Source organism: Lepisosteus oculatus, chromosome 26, assembly GCF_040954835.1.
Source record: "Lepisosteus oculatus isolate fLepOcu1 chromosome 26, fLepOcu1.hap2, whole genome shotgun sequence".
Classification (NCBI taxonomy): Eukaryota; Metazoa; Chordata; class Actinopteri; order Semionotiformes; family Lepisosteidae; genus Lepisosteus; species Lepisosteus oculatus.
This window is the reverse complement of record NC_090721.1, coordinates 8,291,943-8,310,465: the sequence shown is the minus strand read 5'-3', so window position 1 is coordinate 8,310,465 and position 18,523 is coordinate 8,291,943. Positions and strand designations below refer to the sequence as shown.

At 50.6% G+C, this 18,523-nt stretch overlaps 1 protein-coding gene across 1 annotated transcript; it reads left to right on the top strand.

The window, feature by feature from the left end:
• Positions 1-1,362: 1,362 nt before the first annotated feature.
• On the top strand, positions 1,363-18,132 carry LOC102684820 (protein phosphatase 1D). The gene is made up of 6 exons (XM_006641055.3): positions 1,363-2,099; positions 6,285-6,513; positions 7,242-7,366; positions 10,169-10,350; positions 10,453-10,680; positions 12,353-18,132. Exons 1-6 carry the CDS (start codon positions 1,568-1,570, stop codon positions 12,863-12,865), a joined length of 1,809 nt encoding a protein of 602 aa, XP_006641118.2. The 5' UTR covers positions 1,363-1,567; the 3' UTR covers positions 12,866-18,132.
• The last annotated feature ends 391 nt before the right edge of the window (positions 18,133-18,523 follow it).

The window sequence follows — 18,523 nt, the reverse complement described above, 5'->3', positions numbered from 1 at the left end:
GGCTGCACGGTTTCGCTTATTTTGTAAAAACACTCCCCTATGCTGGTGCCGAGAAAATCTCAAGTTCTAAATAATAAACTATATACCTAGTATGATTGTAATTACAGGGCATTGTAGGTTTCTGATTGTGCCTTTATAAAGTCGCCTGGGATAAAGTAGTCAGCCAAATAAATATTCTAATTAATAATTGTCTGGAGTACTGTTGAAACCTTGTCTGTTCCACGTTCCCTTGTTCTGTAGACCACACTTCCTTAACATGAACCTTCTCAAGGCTAACACAAGAGACATAACGAAAACTTCAATATTATTCGTGTCATATTAAGCTATATGTACTTGTTATTATGCCAAAGACAACCATGTAAGTGTAGTCTCTTGATAATGAGCAATTCATAAACACCTTGTGAATCAAGGGCACATGACTTCAGTAAAGTGAATTTGTGTGACGTGGGGTTTGAGTGCACTCAAGTCCCCGAAGTTCCCTTCCATCTTAAATCTACAGATACATGTTATATTAACCCACCTTTTATCCTAATTGAGTTACCCCTATTTTTCTTTTTACTATTTTGCACTCACTAATAGCCAGCAGCCATATCACTCTGCAACTCCCAGCTGGCCGCCCCCTGAAGCTCAGCAGGTGTGAGCCTGGTCAGGACCTGATGGGAGACCTCCTGGGAAAGCTAAGGTTGCTGCTGGAAGAGGTGTTAGTGGGACCAGCAGGGGGGGCTCACCCTGCGGTCTGTGTGAGTCCTAATGCCCCGGTATAGTGACGGGAAACTATACTGTAAAAAGGTGCCGTCTTTCGGATGAGATGTATAACCGAGGTCCTGACTCTCTGTGGTCATTAAAAATCGTAGGGGTGTTACCCCAGTGTCCTGGCCAAACATCCCCCTGGCCTTTACCAATCATGGCCTCCTAATAATCCCCATCTCTGAACTGGCTTCATCACTCTGCTCTCCTCCCCACTGAGAGCTGATGTGTGGGGGGAGAGTACTGGTGCATCATCCAGGTGGGGCTGCACACTGGTGGTGGTGGAGGGGATCCCCATTACCTGTAAAGCCACCAGAAAAGCGCTATATAAGTGTAAACAATTATTGATTATTATTATTAATCATCAAGGATCTTTCCCCGCAATCATCCGTCCTTAAAGTTGATTTGATCTACAAGGCTGACAAGTTAAAAAAGAAACCCTAGAACGATTTATATATGTGGGGGGTGAAGTGTTTTTTAATTTTTATATACAAATAAGGGAAAATACAAAAAACAAGGACATACACATAAGAACCATCTATATATACATAAGGAACATATTTCATGCTCAAAACGTTACCACCCCCCTACTTGGTGTTGGTGTCAGGCCTTGACCGATAGATGGCGCTCCCCCGGCCTGTGCCCGGGCTCTGACGTCACTGCGTTCCTGAGCATGCCTACAAAGCGTCGAAAATAAACAATAGAGCAAGTACGGGGAAGCTGGCTGTCGAGGTGTCGAAAACTTGGCGAAAATTCACGGCGTACGCGGTCTGAGCGACGACAGATCGACCCGAGCGGACGGAAGGGAAAGGCTATCGCCATGGAAAAGCTGTTCTCGTTGCGAGTGAGCGTCTTCTCCGACCAGGGCGGCAGGAAATACATGGAGGATGTAACCGATGTGGTGGTGGAGCCCGAGCTGGGGGAGGACGAGCTGGACTCGGTCGCGCCGGCGGAGAGGAAAGAGGGCAGCGCCGAGCCTGGCGAGCACAGCGCCGGGGACGGGGCACAGCCGGGGCCGCGGAGCAGCAGCGGCTGCACCGGCCCCGGAGTGACGTGGACGCGACACCTTTCAGCCGAGAGACGGGAAAGTTTCGCGGTGGCGGCGGCGGCGGCATCGTCCCCGGGGCAGGAGCGCGGCGCCTGCCTCGCCGAGTGTCGCCCCCGGAGGTCGGTGGCGTTCTTCGCCGTCTTTGACGGGCACGGCGGCCGGGAGGCGGCCGAGTTCGCCCGGAGTCACCTGTGGGATTTTATAAAGAAGCAGCGAGGCTTCTGGTCGACGGACGACGAGGAAGTGTGCGCTGCCATCCGCAAGGGCTTCATTGCCTGCCATCACGCCATGTGGAAGCGGCTCCGTGAGTATCCCCCCCCTCCTCTCCAGAGCTGCTCTCCGCCGTCTCCAGCGGATTCGAGGGACATTTTCGACTCTTAACGCTGATTTCGGAGACCTTAGGGGCACGCGTTCCCAAGGCCGGTGGAAGAAGGATTGTAGTTGTCGTACTAGTAAGGTATAGGTCTGCAGCTAGGTGTGTTTTTGATGTCTGAGGTCTGTCAGCCAGGAATGTCGCTTGTACAAGGAAACGGCCCCAAAAGCGCCGGTAACAGCGATTTTTCAGGTGGGATGGACGCGATTCGGGTCGCTCCCCTGTCAAGCATAATTCCGTCTCTTGGCGCTGGTCCCATGTGTGGTCGTTGATCAGCCTAGCAAGGGAGGTTTTAAACTTGGGCGCCAAACGGGCACTCCGGTGGCGGGCAGCTCTCCCGGTGGTCGCCCCCTCCGACCCCCAGCCCCGCCTCGCCCGGCGCAGGGCTGTTTGCTGTGGGAGAAATGTCCGTGCGGGTTGTGGACACGTTCAGTAACGACGGCGCGGGGCTGCGTGAGCAAAGTGAAAAGTGCTCGGGTCGAGGAAGAACATCCCTCGCGCATTTTGCATGCACTGTTGATATTCTGTTTACTTGTGGTCTGAATTTTGTCTCTAAACCATATATATATACAATAGGAACATAGCAACGGTATTTGCTTTCTCGTGGTCTAATCCCCGTGTAATTAATGAATGCAGCCTCATACACAACTATCAGAGGTAGCTGCATTTTTTATTTACACGGTTGCCCTTTCTGCACTTGGTTATTTCAGAAAGACGCTAAGACGTAAAAGAATAAATTCGAGCCTTGCCGTCAGCAAATACATCTCAAAACCCGGCAAATCTCTCTTCCTGTCGGTTTCAAATTGATTGACGAGCCTTGGGCCCAATGGGCGCGGCTTCGGCAGTTTGAGGACGGGCCGCCGGTCCAATCAGCTGCGCAGGGGGCGGTAGCCACAGGTCCCGACCCCGCCTGACTCCGCGCCGCACATTCTAGAAAGTGACGTCACACGGGTCTAAACCGCTCGTGGTTACCCAGCGCGGGGCGCGGGTGCACTCGGGAGGGAATTTAAAAATCAGGCTCGGAGAGAGACGGTAGAAATTCACAAAGCAGAACTCAAGTCAGTGGACTAAAACGGCGAATCAAAATCTGGAAAGAGGAGAAATCTTCCAAGTTAACAGTGAAAAACCGATATTTTGTCAAGTGTAAACATTCCTAGAACCTGTAGTAGCCCCGATGCCATGTGTGCCATGTTAGATAAACTACAATTCTCTACCCCAGGTATTCAAACGAATAAAAGGTGAACTCTGGGTTTGCTTCATAGTAACTAACGATGGTTATAATTTGCCAATAGGGCTGATGAAGTGTTGCAGCTAAGTGAAAAGACTCCCTTAATGTCCCTGCTGACGGCCTTCTGAATTCTGGAAAATAAGGTGCCTTTTTGGGGGTTATTATCCCACCTTCAATCTGCTTGTCCTGGCAAACATTGCGGCATATTGAAATGACAGCCGTGATTAATGCAACTCAGTTCTTGATCTGTTCTGAATGTACCAGTTGAGAGCACGATCTAAGGCTTGTGGTGGAACCACACTACAGCCCCTTCTACCTGCGTGGGCTAGCGCTGGGGGAATGTGTACACCTGGGTTGTCTTGCATGGCGAGACGGGGGGGTGGGCCTCTTCCAGACCTCGGGCTGGTGTGTGAACAGGGCTGCGCTCCCGCAGCAGAGGGAGAGAGCTGTCTCTCTCTCTCTCTCTCGCTTCATGTCCAGGCTTGTCCGAGCTCTGTCAATCCTGTTTGTCAGCAGAAGAGTCTTCCTCATTCCGAACAGCGTTGCGACAGCGGCTGCGGCTCTTGGAGGGGTCGATTTCGACACGCCTGTTACAAGGTTTCCTCTGGGCAAGTCTGTCTTTTTGAGAATGCCCACCCTCGATGGCGTTCGGGTGTTATTTTATTGAGTGCGACTCGCTGTTTTGTTCTGTAGGTGGGAGGTGGCTGTCGCTGGTATAGGAAAGCCACAGCCTTTGCCGTTTCAATGTGGCCTTAAATCATCAGGTCCCTTCAGGTAGATGGGAAAGGTCCAGCTGTGGCTCATGAGAGCTGTGGGGGGAGCATCAGCATTTTCACTGCGGATCACTTTTAAACTCCCCAACTGCACAAATTGCTTATGTCAAAACAAAATTGTTTATAATTCCCTCCAAGTTGAGGGTGACTTTCCGGACTTTCCGACTTCCTGTATTGTAGTTCTCGGGGTGGGAACCCATGATGGGCACCCCTGATGTGTTATAAACAACCGCTCCGTGTGCGTGTCCGCCTCGCCGACCCCCTAGTTACGTCCCGGGGTGTCGGGGAGAGGGTCGGCGTCATCCGCTCTCCGCGGAGCCGCGCCAGGGAGGCGGTTTCCGGGGTGTGGGAATTCCGCTGCGTCCTTCCCGGCCCTGTGCTTGGCGCGGGGGATTGTGGGATTGAGTGCCTTTGTTCTGCCCTGGTGAAGGGCCGATCTCCCACCCTGGGGCGCAGCAGCAGGCGTGAAATAAAGGTGGAAGGGTTTCCCCCGCGTGTGTGACTTCTGGTGTGGTGGAGGAGAGACCTGTCGCCAGTGCCTGCTGCTAGTTTGTCCTCCCATTTGCTGTAGAGGAGCTTCAGACGGGGAAACTTTCAGTGAGGAGAGCAGCAGGAGGGATAGTTACTTCGTCACGCTCTGGGTTTAATTAAACGAGAGGCAGCAGAAGCACTGGGACTTGTCTCCCCTTTATCTCCAGCTCTGACGATCTCGTGCCCGTAGCCTCAGGACCTGAAGTACGTGAGTGAGGTTAGACAGGTTGTCCCGCCTCTTGAATTTCGTTCTAGCGCGGACGCTGTTAACCACGCTGCTTCAAGGACTCCTTTCCAACAAATCCCTCTTAGTAACAACCCCAGGCTTAGTCACATGAGTCTTCTAATATTTCAACCAGAGCTGGGTCTGCTGTAATGTCTATTGGAGCACATCCGTTGGGTGTGGAGTTCCCACGAGTCCGCTTGGGATAAGCAATTCCTCACACTTATGTGGTGCTTTTCTGGACACTCCACTCAAAGCGCTTTACAGGTAATGGGGATCCCCTGCGCCACCTTGGAGTGCCAGTCAGCTCCCCACACACCAGCTCTCAGTGGGGAGGAGAGCAGAGTGATGAAGCCAGTTCAGAGATGGGGATTATTAGGAAACCATGATTGGTAAAGGCCAGGGAGAAATTTGGCCAGGATGCTGGGGTTACACCCCTACTCTTCTTGAGAAACACCCTGGGATTTTTAATGGCCACAGAGAATCGGGACCTCGTTTTTTTCACGTCCCATCGGGAGGACGATGCCTTTTTACAGTATAGTGTCCCCGTCGCTATACTGGGGCATTAGGACCCACACAGGCCGCAGGGTGAGCGCCCCCTGCTGGCCCCACTAACACCACTTCCAGCAGCAGCCTTAGGTATCCCATCCTGGTACTGGGCAGGCTCACACCTGCTGACTGGGGGGGTGATACACAGTAGATGCTGGCAAGCTATATAAAGACTTTTCCTTCGTCTCCGATTTTTCTGGTGCGGCTCGTTCTTGTGAAACTGTCATTTTGGCGCCCAGTTCGACCCAGGTCTCTGATCCCCGTGCTGTGCTTCTTGCCCTGCTGCTTCATGTTCAGTTGCAGTTCCAGTTGAGGGTCTTGCTAGTGACTTGTCAGTCTGCAAAGGTGCAGCCGCAGCAGTGGTCAGATGAAACTGCACGCAGGTCGGCACGTTTTGCTCTGTACTCTCCAGCTGTTGGGGGCTGCCCCTCTAGTAGAGAGATGCAGGGAATCCCGGGCGAGCGCCAGCGAGCAGCTCTTGTTGTTTGTATTCCACTGGGAGATTGTGGTGCAACTCCAGATCGGATCAAACAACCTCCGGCAGGCAGGTGGATATCTGTGCCACTGAAGATATTGAAATCCTGCTGGGAACCAACATGCTGCTCCTTTGGGTTACTTTTATCGTTGGAGGGAAAAAGACCACAAACAACCTAACAAATTAAACCAGTGGTTGCATGAATTGTTTGAATAATCAGTCTGCTTCCCTCCAGAGGTTGTGGCCTCTGGAGCTTTAGCCTGTTGTATTTAATGGAAGCGGAGCTGCTGCTTGAGGGGTTTCCCTCCCGGCTCTAACCCTCCCTTCTCTTCTCCAGCGGAGTGGCCGAAGACGCTGACCGGGCTGCCCAGCACCTCGGGCACCACGGCGAGCGTGGTGGTGATCCGGGGGGACAAGATGTTCGTGGCGCACGTGGGCGACTCCGGGGTGGTGGTGGGGCTGCAGGACCACCCCTCCGACCAGTTCGTGCGCGCCCTGGAGGTCACGCAGGACCACAAGCCCGAGCTGCCCCGGGAGAGGGAGCGCATCGAGGGCCTGGGGGGCAGGTAGGGGCTGGGTGCACGTGAGAACCAAAGGCAGGAGACACGGGAGTCGTGAGGACTCGCACTGTGAAGGGCTTCCTTGCACTGAAATGGAAACGGAAGGCCACTGCTGATGCTCTCAGCCAGAGAGGGTCTTCCTGCATGTAGTTCTCACCTGCAGGGCTGAGTCTCCTGCAGCGCCCCCTGTCTGAGCTTTGCTCTGAGGCTGGGAACCGCTGAGCCAGGTGCCTCCAACAGAGATGCACACCTGAGCCAAACTCCATTCCACACCACCTGGCCCCAGAGACTCCAGTCCAGCACGTTTCTGTGGGTCACCTGTAACTCATCGATTTCTGGAAACGCCTGGAACAGTTTTGTTTTGGTTTGTAATAGAAGCGTGTGATTTGTTTTAGTAAGTAGTGCAGAGGTCGCACGCGATGCAGAATACTCAAGCTCCTAACTCGCAAGGAGTTGCTTGTTGCTCAATCCTGAACTATTAAAACAGTTAACCTTTGATCAGTTTGGAAACTGGCATATATACATATTCCAAATCTTCACAAGTCACAGATTTCTAGCTTACTTATGAGACCTGCTGGTTTGGCCCTCTAGGACCCTCTAGGACCAGGGTTTGAAGCCAGTGGTCTGGGGCAGATAGCTCTGTGGCCTGATGTTTCCCGAGCATGGAGTGTGTGGGGCTGGAGTCGGGGGGTTCCAGAGCGCTGCCCCTCACTGCCCTGGGGGTTGTTTTTCAGCGTGATCAAGAAGTCGGGGGTGAATCGGGTGGTGTGGAAGAGGCCCCGGCTGACCCACAACGGTCCCGTGAGGAGGAGCACGGTCATCGATCAGATCCCTTTCCTCGCTGTAGCGCGGGCTCTAGGTAGGACTCGCTGTGCGTCTGTGTATATATACTTATATAGCTCTTTTCTGCACACTCCACTCAAAGCACTTTCCAGGTAATGGGGATCCCCTCCACCACCACCAGTGTGCAGCCCCACCTGGATGATGCACCAGTACTCTCCCCACACACCAGCTCTCAGTGGGGAGGAGAACAGAGTGATGAAGCCAGTTCAGAGCTGGGGATCATTAGGAACCCATGACTGGTAAAGGCCAGGGAGGAAATTTGATCTCACTAACACATGGCCAGGCAGTGCAGCTGGGGAGATTCTCATGCCACCAGCAATGAATCAAGGCTGTTAAGTATCCAGAGAAGTCGAGACATACTAGTTAAGAATTTACTCCTGACATTGTATTCCTAGCTTGTCACAGTATTCTCGTCCATGTGTGTCCGAAGGCATCGGAGGCACGCTTTTTACCCTAGCACATGGTCCCTGTACGTGCCGTGCTGGGCAGGCCCGTCTCGCGCTGCGAACGTTTCGGCTGTTCCGCACACGAAGGCCATGCGGGCCGTCCAGCTCGTTATTCTTCCTCCGGGAGCCGGTGAAAGGATCTGATCCGGCTGGTTCTCGAAGGCGGCCGGGGGTATGGGCTTCTCCCGAGGGACCAAGCTTCCTCGTCTGCCTTCGCAGTGACGGAGCCCGAGGCAGCGCCAACACTGGGGTCTCGCGCTCGCCAGGGTCGCGCGGTGCTCTCGGTCGGACGCTGACGTTATGTCGTCTGTGGAATGCAACGCTACGAAAAAGTCCCTTGCGTCAGTTATTGCTTTAATGAGGGGTTCAGTTAAAAGAACAAGGCCTCAGCTGGGACAAAAAGTAGGAAACGATGGAGAAGCTGCACTGGGAAGCTGCTCCTGGAGTGACATGAGGAGTGTCCTGCATGTAGTTCTCACCTGCCCTCTGGAGCAGTGCACCATGGGACACATCAGCAGTGACGTCTGCCAGGCTCTGCATGAAATAGTACAGAACGGTACAGAAAGAAACACTCAGTTGCCTGTGATTAGTAATAGCTGTGTTTTAGGACAGTTGTCTGGATACTTAAAAGATCTTCTCTCGCACTGGCCTTGGATACCAATTCAGATTATTACAGTGTTGACTGATACTTTACTCTGCAATTAAAACTAAGGTACAATCCAATGGCAAAATCATGTATTTTACTCTAACATCCAAAATGTCTGTTGATTTTTTTTTTGTGGGAGTTTTTAGAGGAAAAAGTATAAATGACAGGCGGTGGTGCAGACCACTTGATAGTCTTATAGCATTAATCCTGAGAAGACGAGCCTCAGGAGGTTTATTCTTGCAGTTAAAGCAGGCAGCAGCGTTTAGGAATGTTGTTTAGCTCATTGTGGAAGATGTAGGTCAATACAGAATTAAAGCTGTTGGGGGGGTCTGCCTGTTTTTAATTGTACGCATTCGTAGATCTGTGGAAACAGTGTCACTGTGAGGTCATTTTTCCTCACTTTATTTCTCCACTTTGGTTCCACCTAGTGGAGAAAGACGGTATGGCAAGATGGTGTTAGAGGGTTTTTGATTAACAGAACAGGGGACATCTGGTTTAACTGGGGTAACTTTTATTTCCCACAAGGACAGATTCTGACTGGAGGAATAGTAAAGAGCAGCAGGCAGTTGGGGTGCGGCACAGTCTGGTCTGCAGTGGAGGACAGCTTCCAGAACAAAATGTTTTCCTCCTGTTAAGTGCCTCCTTAATTACTCCTTGTCACGGCTCCAAATTGCAATTTTCAGCATGGCATCTTTTAAAAGCACTTGAGTTTTAATATTCCTCTTACCTGCAAGCCCACAGGCACCTGAGCTGTCAAAAGTCTGAGATGGCTAGCCCTTGCCCACGCTGCGTGAGGGCTGAGCTGCTGCCTCGTGCAGAGTGGCGGCGGAGCCCGAGTGTGCCTCTCCGCGCTGGGGAGGTGTTCTAGCGCTGGGCCCCTGATCGTATCCTGCAGCTCCGGGGAACAGCATGGCAACAGGAGCAAGAGTTGAACGCCGCCTAGAAATGCAAGAACTCAGAAAGCAAATAAGAGGAGGCGTCTTTTGGTCACATCTGCATTGTTAAATTAGGATGTCAGAGCTGTGCTAGTCATGATATGACCCTAAATACATTTTAAATATCGACTACCTAAACTTCTTTCTCCCGAGTGTGAAACTGATCGCGTGCAGCAGGTCTTCGGAGGAGAGAGGCTAGGGTTAGTGTGACAGGTTTGGCGGATATCCCCTGCAGGGCCCCATCTCGGCTGTCTTTAAACGCTGCAGAACCCGGCCCTGCTCCGTTTCGCTGAGCTATTTAAACTAAAAGAGAAATCTCAAAAGGTGTTTTGTTTACCTTAACATTCAAACTTTTCTGACAGTTCTGCCAGTGTCTAAAAAAAGCGAATATATCAAATGAAAATGCAGATGAGCTCACAGACAAGGAGCACTGCACTCCGCGTTGGCTCCTGGCGTTCGAAACAAACCAGAACAATGAGCGAAATTCGGCAAGGGGCAGCTTTTCCAGGTGAAGCCATTCCGGTTTTCCTGTCGCCTGCTCCCTAACTCCTCCGAACGGCTCAGCCGCTGGGCGTTGCCGACGGGTCACCTCTGCGGGGTTGTGGACACAGCCTGCGGGCCAGCGGTCCGCTGCCCGCTCCGGGCCGACGCGAGCCGAGGTGACCGAGGGGCTCGCGGCCGTGTGGAGCGGAGGAGGAGGCGCTCCGAGTCCCAGCCCCGCTGGCGGGCGCCCCTTCCCTGGGCGGGGGGGCGGCGGGCCGGCTCACGCTCCTCCGTCGCTCTGCCTGCAGGTGACCTGTGGAGCTACGACTTCTACAGCGGGGAGTTCGTCGTGTCGCCGGAGCCGGACACCAGCGTGCTGACCTTGGATCCGCGGCAGCACCGCTACATCATCCTGGGCAGCGACGGGCTGTGGAACATGGTGCCCCCGCAGGATGCGGTCTCCATATGCCAGGACAACGAGGAGGCCATGGTGGGCTCCGCGACCGTCCTGCGGCTTTAACGACTCCCATTGCGGTAACGTCCTGCGCGGGGATCTAACTCGGAGCCCCTCTCCCTCCTCCTCCTCCTCCAGGTGCAGTGCGGGGTGACCAATGCCCAGCAGCTGGTGAGCCACGCCCTGCTGCGGTGGAGGCAGCGCATGCTCCGCGCCGACAACACCAGCGCCATCGTCATCTCCCTGCAGCCTCCCGGCCGCTCGCACCTGCCGCTGGGCCGCGACGAGCTGCTGGTCAACCTGGCGGAGGGCCCCCAGCGCGCCACGGGGCTGGGCTCCCGAGCCAGCACGCCCATCATCTTCCAGGTCAGTGCGCCGGGCGTGTCCTGCCCCCCCCCTCTCTCGCCCTTCTCCGTCTTGACTTCTTCTTTACTGAGGCCCCAAAGGTCAAATAATGGAGGACAGGCGCTCATGCTGTTCTTTGCATAGGCTTGGCTGGGAATAGGGCTTGATTATTAGCAGCCATCCCAGTCCGTCAAGGTGACGGCCCACTTTCAAGCCAGCGGGCCAGACTTGATGGAGCGAGCTCACATGCGATGCAAAGGAGGTTGCTTTTGAATTGCAGCCGATTTTGTCGTCGACATCTCTCCCGGTCTCAGCCATCTGTTTCCTATAACACGCCGCGTGGAATTCCTTTTTTTTTTTGTCGTCGTTGTTTGTGCTCAGGCGGTACACCCGCACGATGAAACGAGCGCATGTGCACCAGTGCACTTATGCCGATCATTGTTGTTTGTTTTTTTTTCCGCCACAAAAAGAAATGATGGAGGGCTCTTTATCTCGACATTCAAAAGAGTGATGCGTGCCGTTGTGGGAGAGGAGGCTCGCGAAGGGAGCTGTTCAGCTCGTCTCCTGCATCCCTGCGGGGCTTTTTAAGGGGAACCTATTATCTGGTGGTTTTGGGGGAGATGAGAGGGAGAGTGGGCGGACGTGTTTGTTTTAATCAGCCCATTTTCTGTGAAGTGGATCAGTGATTTCAGCTTTGATCTGCCCTAATGGACACCATCCCCCCCCCCCACACACACATACACACGTATACACATTCACCACCACCATCTCCTTCCCCTTTGAATGGCAGCAGTTCAGATAAAGTAAAATGGAAAAACAAAGATTAGGACAAGGGCCACTTGAAGCGCAGAGACGGCGAGGCTCTGTGGCTCGGCTGGGGCCTCCGTCTGCCCCACCTCTTCAGCCCGCGCTGCGTCGCTGGTGCTCGGTCTCTCGGTGCCCTGTGTCGAGGAGCTTCAAAACCTCACAGAAGTGTGAGGGGGAAGCTAGTGATATCGCTGGGTAGCCCGCTGACAACAAGAGCTCGCACGGACCTCATGCCTTTACCTTTCTGAGCCGGCACTGGCGCTGTGCGACTGGAGAGTCTTGGACCTGGAGAGCAGGGGAGCTGCTGGTTTTCAGCAGGGCATTAAGCAGTGATGGATGGTGGCCTGCCAGACTGGATGATGCGACGGCAGCCATAGTGCGCCAGTACTCTCAACATACACCAGCTCTCGGTGGGGAGCAGAGCAGAGTGATGAAACCAGATCGGGATTATTAGGAGGCCATGACTGGTAAAGTCCAGGGGGGAGTTTGGCCCGGATGCCAGGGTAACACCCTTAGTCTTTTTGAGAGGCTCTGGGTGTTTTACGTCTCATCCAAAGGACAGTGCCTTGTTACAGTATAGTGTCCCCGTCACACCTTAGGGTGAGCGCCGCCTACTGGCCCATTAACACCTCTTCCTACAGCAACTTGAGTTTTTCCCAACCTTAAACCTTAGCTTTAACTACAGAAACCCCTGCTGTCCTTGTAAGTAACTGTTTGGTGGCTGAAGCGCGGAGTGAAGGAACAGAGGGTTTCCGATGAGCCGTGTCGCGTCTCAGGTCTGGCCCTGAGGAAGTGCTTAGTTCCTTCTCGGCTGAGCGGTGGTCCGGAGGGCGTGGCGCGGACGTGCGGGATCGGGCCTGATGTCGGTTTCTGCCTTTCTGTCCAGACCGCTGACGCCGAGGTGCCCCTGGCCCCCTCGCCCCACTGCGAGCGGCTCCCCCCGCTGGAGAGGATGAACGGCTTCGCCCCCATGACGCTGGCCGCGCTGTCCGAGTCGCTGTCCGTCCGCCTGTCCGAAGCCGCCGCGGCCGTCTCCTCGGAGGCCGCGTCCCGGAGCAGTGGGCTGCCCCCGCCGTCCCCCCACCTCCCGCGGGTCCTGGACCGCGCCCTGAGCGCGAGGCCCGACGAGGGCCACCTCGGCCCGGCCCCCGTGGCGCCGGCGCCGCCGCCACCGCCTGGCTGCAAGCGGACCCCCGAGGACCCTGGCTCGGGCCCCGCCAGCAAGAAGCTGCGGCGCAGCCTGCCCCGCCCCACCCACAGCCCGCCGTCGCCGAGCGCGGCCAAGCGCCGGAGCACGGAGAGGCTGGCCATGCGCCGCAGCCTGCGGGGCCAGAAACAGGCGCAGCGCGTGCCCACGCTCCTGCAGCAGCACCGCAAGGCCGCCGTGTGCGTGTGCTGAGCAGCGTCGGCCACCAGGGGGCAGCCAAGACTCTCGGGGAGACGGGACGCGCCGCCCTGCCCGACTCTGCCCTGCAGGCGCCACCGCCGGACATCGCTCAGGGTGGACAGGAAACGCAGGCGGGTTTTGGAGCCGTTCTCGCGTCCTTTGTTACGGTGTAAGATTTTGTAAATTTAAAATGCAGCTTCCTGTAGGAGGTGTTATACATATGTGTGCAGGGGAAGGGGTGAGAGATCCAATATCTTTCACATCTGAGATCACGGTAAATATTCAACTGCTCACGTCTGTCTTTGTGTTCCTTACAAGAAGGTTGTCGTGCGGTGTATCCTTTTGAGTTTTACCTCTGTTCCTTAAAAAGTCGACAAGCAAGCGACAATGTATCGATTCATCTGCTTGTAAATAATGCGCAAGGAAAAAACGCCTTTATAAAATAGGGCTCGCTTGATTACTGCACTGAGTGGAGCCGTATATATATATTTTTATACAGTCTTCTATTTTAATATTTTAAAACGCAGAAGGATACACCATTCTAACTTTTTGTTCTTTTGTGAATATTTTAATAGGTGATCGTTAACTTTGTTTTCACTTGATTCACTATGGTGTCCCAGTTGTGGATAATTTATGCATCCTGGTTTTAAAATGTGTATATTTATATATTCTATGATGTTCTTTTTGTTTCGTCACAGGGTGAGATCAAGATTCACCCTAAAACCAATGGTGCTGCTATATTTTCCAGTGGGGAGTTACATAAGGTGTGATGAAATGTGTTGTGATTATTGATGAAGCTTATGTTCTTAAGAGTGAACTTTCACCCCTGTGTCGTGTGTGCAGGTACAGCGTACTCTGACCTCCCAGGTGTCTCCGAGAACGCTGTTTTGTGCAGTTGAAAATAACCTGTAGTGGAACTCCTGTTCTCCACTCAAGCTGCTTTTTCAAGGTTACTTTCCTGGGGGGCTGCAGAGGCCTGCTGGGAGCTCGAGTACTCGGTTTCCTGGGAGGCTGTTCACTGTGTGAATACTGGCATGTCCCCCTGCACAGACTGTGCAGACTCATCTCCCATGTCTTCGGTAAAACACGTGCCTGTGCCAATAGCAACAGTTGGGTTTTCTGCGCACTGCTGACCTTTATTGAGGGTAGAGTGCTGAAAAGATATTTCTTTCGACTGTTGATTAGAGCAGTGAACTGGATTTAAAAAAAAACAAAATCGTGGGACTTTGAATTTCAAAGGTCCATGTCACTCGGGGGACCTGGGAATTCTGCCAGCTGATTAAATAAAACGATTCAGTTACTAACGCACTGAGATGAGAATGAGTCCTATTGTCTCTGCACTGCAGAGGGGACCAGCTTTTTAGAATATGTGCTCCTGGGTAAAGCATTCAAGATGGAAAATATAGTCTTTGTTTTAGGATTGCACAAATAACCTTGTGTGTAGGGTTAAGCCTCCTTGAATCCACTTACCGTCGTTTAGCGCAGCTCCAGCTGGGGTGGGGTAGAGTTGTCTGGGGGAGGCTGGACTCCCGCCCCAGTTGTGCAGAAGGTGCTTCTGCTCCTTCATTGTGTCTGCAGCTGTTGCACAGCTGTGCTGGGCCTTGCATGGCTCTCCATAGCCCCACCCCCCTCGCACCAGATCACTTTGTCATTTCCTGCCACGAGACAGGACATGGCTTCGTGGGGTTTTAACAAGCAGCCTTCCTCGGGTCTTTCTGTGCGTGATCTCTGTCTACTCCAATTGAGCAAAGGGCACTTGGTAGAAACAAAAAGCAGTGAATCCAAACTTTCTATTTATAGTTGTAGCTACCACTTTTGACAGATGACTTCTTCTCCAATTCTGATAGTTCTCCCCTGGCTGATTACCCAGGAAACAGATGTGTGTTCAGTCCAGTGCAACCGATGTTTGTTTAAAATGAAATTCTGAAACAAGTATTCCTGCTTTGTCTTGCTTTTTTTATTTTCTGGTTTCAGTCCTAATGTAGAAAAGAATCTATTCAATTGATTCAATAAGATTATAAATCTATTTTTATATGATGCAGTCCCTACAGCTATTGAGTATTGAAGGTTTTGCACCCATCAATTTTAACGGTATTATTATAAATACAAATGTCTTCTGGGTTGAATAAAACTGACAACTTTGAACATATGAACATTATGATTTAAAGATGGTGCTGTTATTTTTATTTGAAAAATGCCTTGTAAAGATTTTTTTTCTGGCAAATGTGATGAACTCTTGTATATGGATGTACATTTGCAAATAGACTTTAAATATATCTGTAACAGTTCTGGTTCTATCTATGAGGTCATATCTTACTCTAGAATGGAGGCATCTCGGTTTCACCCTGTTCCAGCCTGTCGCCAGGTGCAAATTCATATTTCAGACTCTTCAGGCCAAAGAGAAAAAATAATGATTATTTTCTGAGTGATCATGTGGAAAAAGTAAATTTCCTATTTTGTGTAGGAAATGAAAATTCTAAATATCGGGGCTTCTAAAAGAGGCTAATGCATTTTTTAAACTGGTACTAGAGTAAATTTAGTCTTTTGTTTTCCAAAATGATGGTGTGGAAAAGTGGATCTGTGCTTCTTCTCCGGTCCGGTGGCTGGGCTGTGGGAGGTGCAGTGAGACGCTGGACACTCTTATTGTCTGTTTTTCACTTGCTCTAGCCCAGTAAACTTTTTAAACTGAGTAGCTGCTGTGGTTGACAATGAATGATTCTTCATGGATTTTTAAAATGATATAATTAAGCTTTGCTGAGATTAGAAGGCTAATTGGTTGGTGGTTTTTAACATTTGGGTTAATCAATAAGTGTGGATTTCTGTTGAGTATCTTGTTTGTTGGTGGATACTTGCGAGACTGATTGTTGCTTACAAAACAAGGAACGTTATCTGAAGTTTGAGGAGTTGTCAGCTCCCGGAGACTAGTATGGGTACAAAAAAGGGTAGAATTGACTTGTCTCCTGATAACACCTACAAGAAAAATCTTTTGAAGTAGCTGTTAATTCTGTGGAATTTCATTATTTCTGATAGCAGGTATCGATTAATTTTTGGGGGCAAAGTTACTTGGCCATCGAAATCCTTTTCTGTGATAAAAATTAAAAACAACCCTTCCATCTTGTTGGATAGGAGTGTTTGGGGGGAAAAGTACCATTTGTTGCCAGATGTTTGTTGACTTTGCCTTGATTCTGGGCCCCTTTCGTAAGGGGAGGTGCTAGTGTGGTGGTTTGCGCTGTTGCCTCATTGGTATTTGGTCCCTGGTCAGATTTTGGCTTGGGGGATCCTCTGTGGAGAACTTGCGTGTTCCCTGTGCCAGCGTGTGTTTTCTCCGAGTGCTGCTGTTCCCTTTCACCCGGCTCCCTAAGACATGCTGCCTAGATCCCAGCACTCCGTGATCCTGACGTCCAGGAATGAGCGGCTTTCTGCTCAAAGGTCAAAGACAAAGGTCTGTTCCTCCACCACAAAACGGGAACGAAAGAGTGAAGCTGTTTCCTGCTTCCATTCACAACACGGATTGCTGGGATTAGAGTTCGGGAGACCGAAATGGGTGCAAAATATTATCTCCCCAACAGATAAGCTATGGTTTCTTTTTGTAATTTAACCCACATAGAGCATTTATAAGGGAGTCTGCAAACAAGAGGAGTGCAATCGTACCGTCTAGGTTGTTTAGTTTTTTTTTATAGCGAGTTGTTTTGATCCTATTGTTTTTAGAAAGATAGGATAGGTTTAGATTTCAACAGCATAGCTTGTTCCAGACTCCCAGAACTCTTTGTGTTATGAAGCTCCTTGTACCTTTTGTTTGAAATGCACTTCAATGTAGTTTGTGCCCTCCGATTTGTGCTTCATCTTTAATTCTGAAGAAATACAATGAATTAATTTGGTCGATGCCTTTGAGAATTTTGAATACATGTATTGTGTCCCTTAGTCTTCTGTTTGCTGCTAAATAAGATTTTTCTGTAGCTGGTCGAAGTTGAACATTCCTTTGATCCTTGGTCTATATCTGATTCTTCCTCTCTGGTCTGATTCCAGAGCAGCAAAACCTGTTTTGTATTATGGTGACCAAAACATAACGCATTATTCTAAATATGGTCTTAATAGTGCATTGTACAATTTTAATATAACATCCCTTAAACTAAATTTTGTGTTTTTGACTATATATCTTATATCGTTTGCATTTTATTACTTCCCCAAGCCACACTGCCTAAAAGACACAAATGTTCACATAAACACTGAAGTCTTTTTATAGGTAGTTTCTTCAAGCTCAGTTTTTCCCATCTTATACTTTTAGTTTTTGATGCCAACCTATCACATTCTACACCTGTCTACATTAAATGTAATTAAATTAAGTGTAATCTGCCAGGTATTTACCCAGTCACGAATTTCCTTTGCAGCCTCGACAGTGTTTTCTCATCCTATTTTATCACCTGCGAACTTGACTATTTTAATAACTGAGGTGGAGTCTAGACCATTGATTTAATTTAGTACAACCACTGTTCTTCCTTACAGATGGTGTTACTTCATTCATCACCCCAGTCTGTTAATTGCACTGATCTGTGCTGTGTGGACAGAGCTGTACAAGACGATGAGATGGTGTAGTGTGTTCTGGGTGAGTCCCTTGGCCATCAGCACTCCCATTTCCAGAGTCGGGCTTTGGGGGACAAAGACTCTGGAACCTTTCCTTATAGAAGTACAGTTGATCTCAAGGCTGGAGTGTAGCACAGAACAGACATGGGCTGATGGACTGGAGTACACGGCTCTGCTCCAGGGCATTTTGTGATGAGCTTTGTGGAAAGAGAAATCTTAGCCTCGCCTCGGAGGCGTTCGTCACACGCAGGAAGAGATCCAGCTGTTAAGCGTTGCTGTTCCAGGCTCGGTGGTGCAGGACATGTTGCACCAAGAGAACACGAAGTTCTGAGAAAATGCCAGGGATCACATTCCTATTAAACTGCCGCACGCGGTTTTTAAAATCTGTACACAACACATTGCATTTCTAGTAATTTAAGAGTCCTTTACAGTTGAAAAATTTTCAGATTTTTTTACTGTTTTTTTTTCTTCATTTTTTTCACATGAAGTGGTAAATGTGAGACTGGTGAATAATTCTTGGATGACTCGTGGTGTTTAGAAATTAAAATTAGACCTGCAGATGTTGAAGGATTAAGTGCTAATCCAATGAGTTTTACAGATGTCTTTTTGTTTTGTTTCAATGGCTCAATGTTTTGGAAAACCAAACTTGCCATGTGTGCATCTTTTGATAAATAAAGCATGGAAACTTTAAATCCTTATTGCTTCTGCTTGTGGTTTCACCTCTCCCTCGTTTCACCCTTTGTGACGTCGGGGCCCCTGTGGGATCGCTCGTGACGGAGATGTAATTATGAGGCCTGGCGGTAGGGGGCCGTAGAAAGACGAGATGGTTCCTGCATTGATTGAGATAAGGAGACAATGCGGTTTTTATTTTTTAAGCTCCGCGATTTGTAACCCTGGTGTGAGTGTTGGTGTTCTGGCTTTTCTGTTCTCTGCAATAAAAGCTGCTAATATTTTAATCTATAAGACCCCTAGTGTCACGCGAAACTTGACCAATTACGTAGTACAGTATATACGCAGCAGGCTCTGCTCACAATGTTTTAAGGCAGAAGATTGAAAAAGCCAGGGTTAACGTGACTAGATCAGCACGTG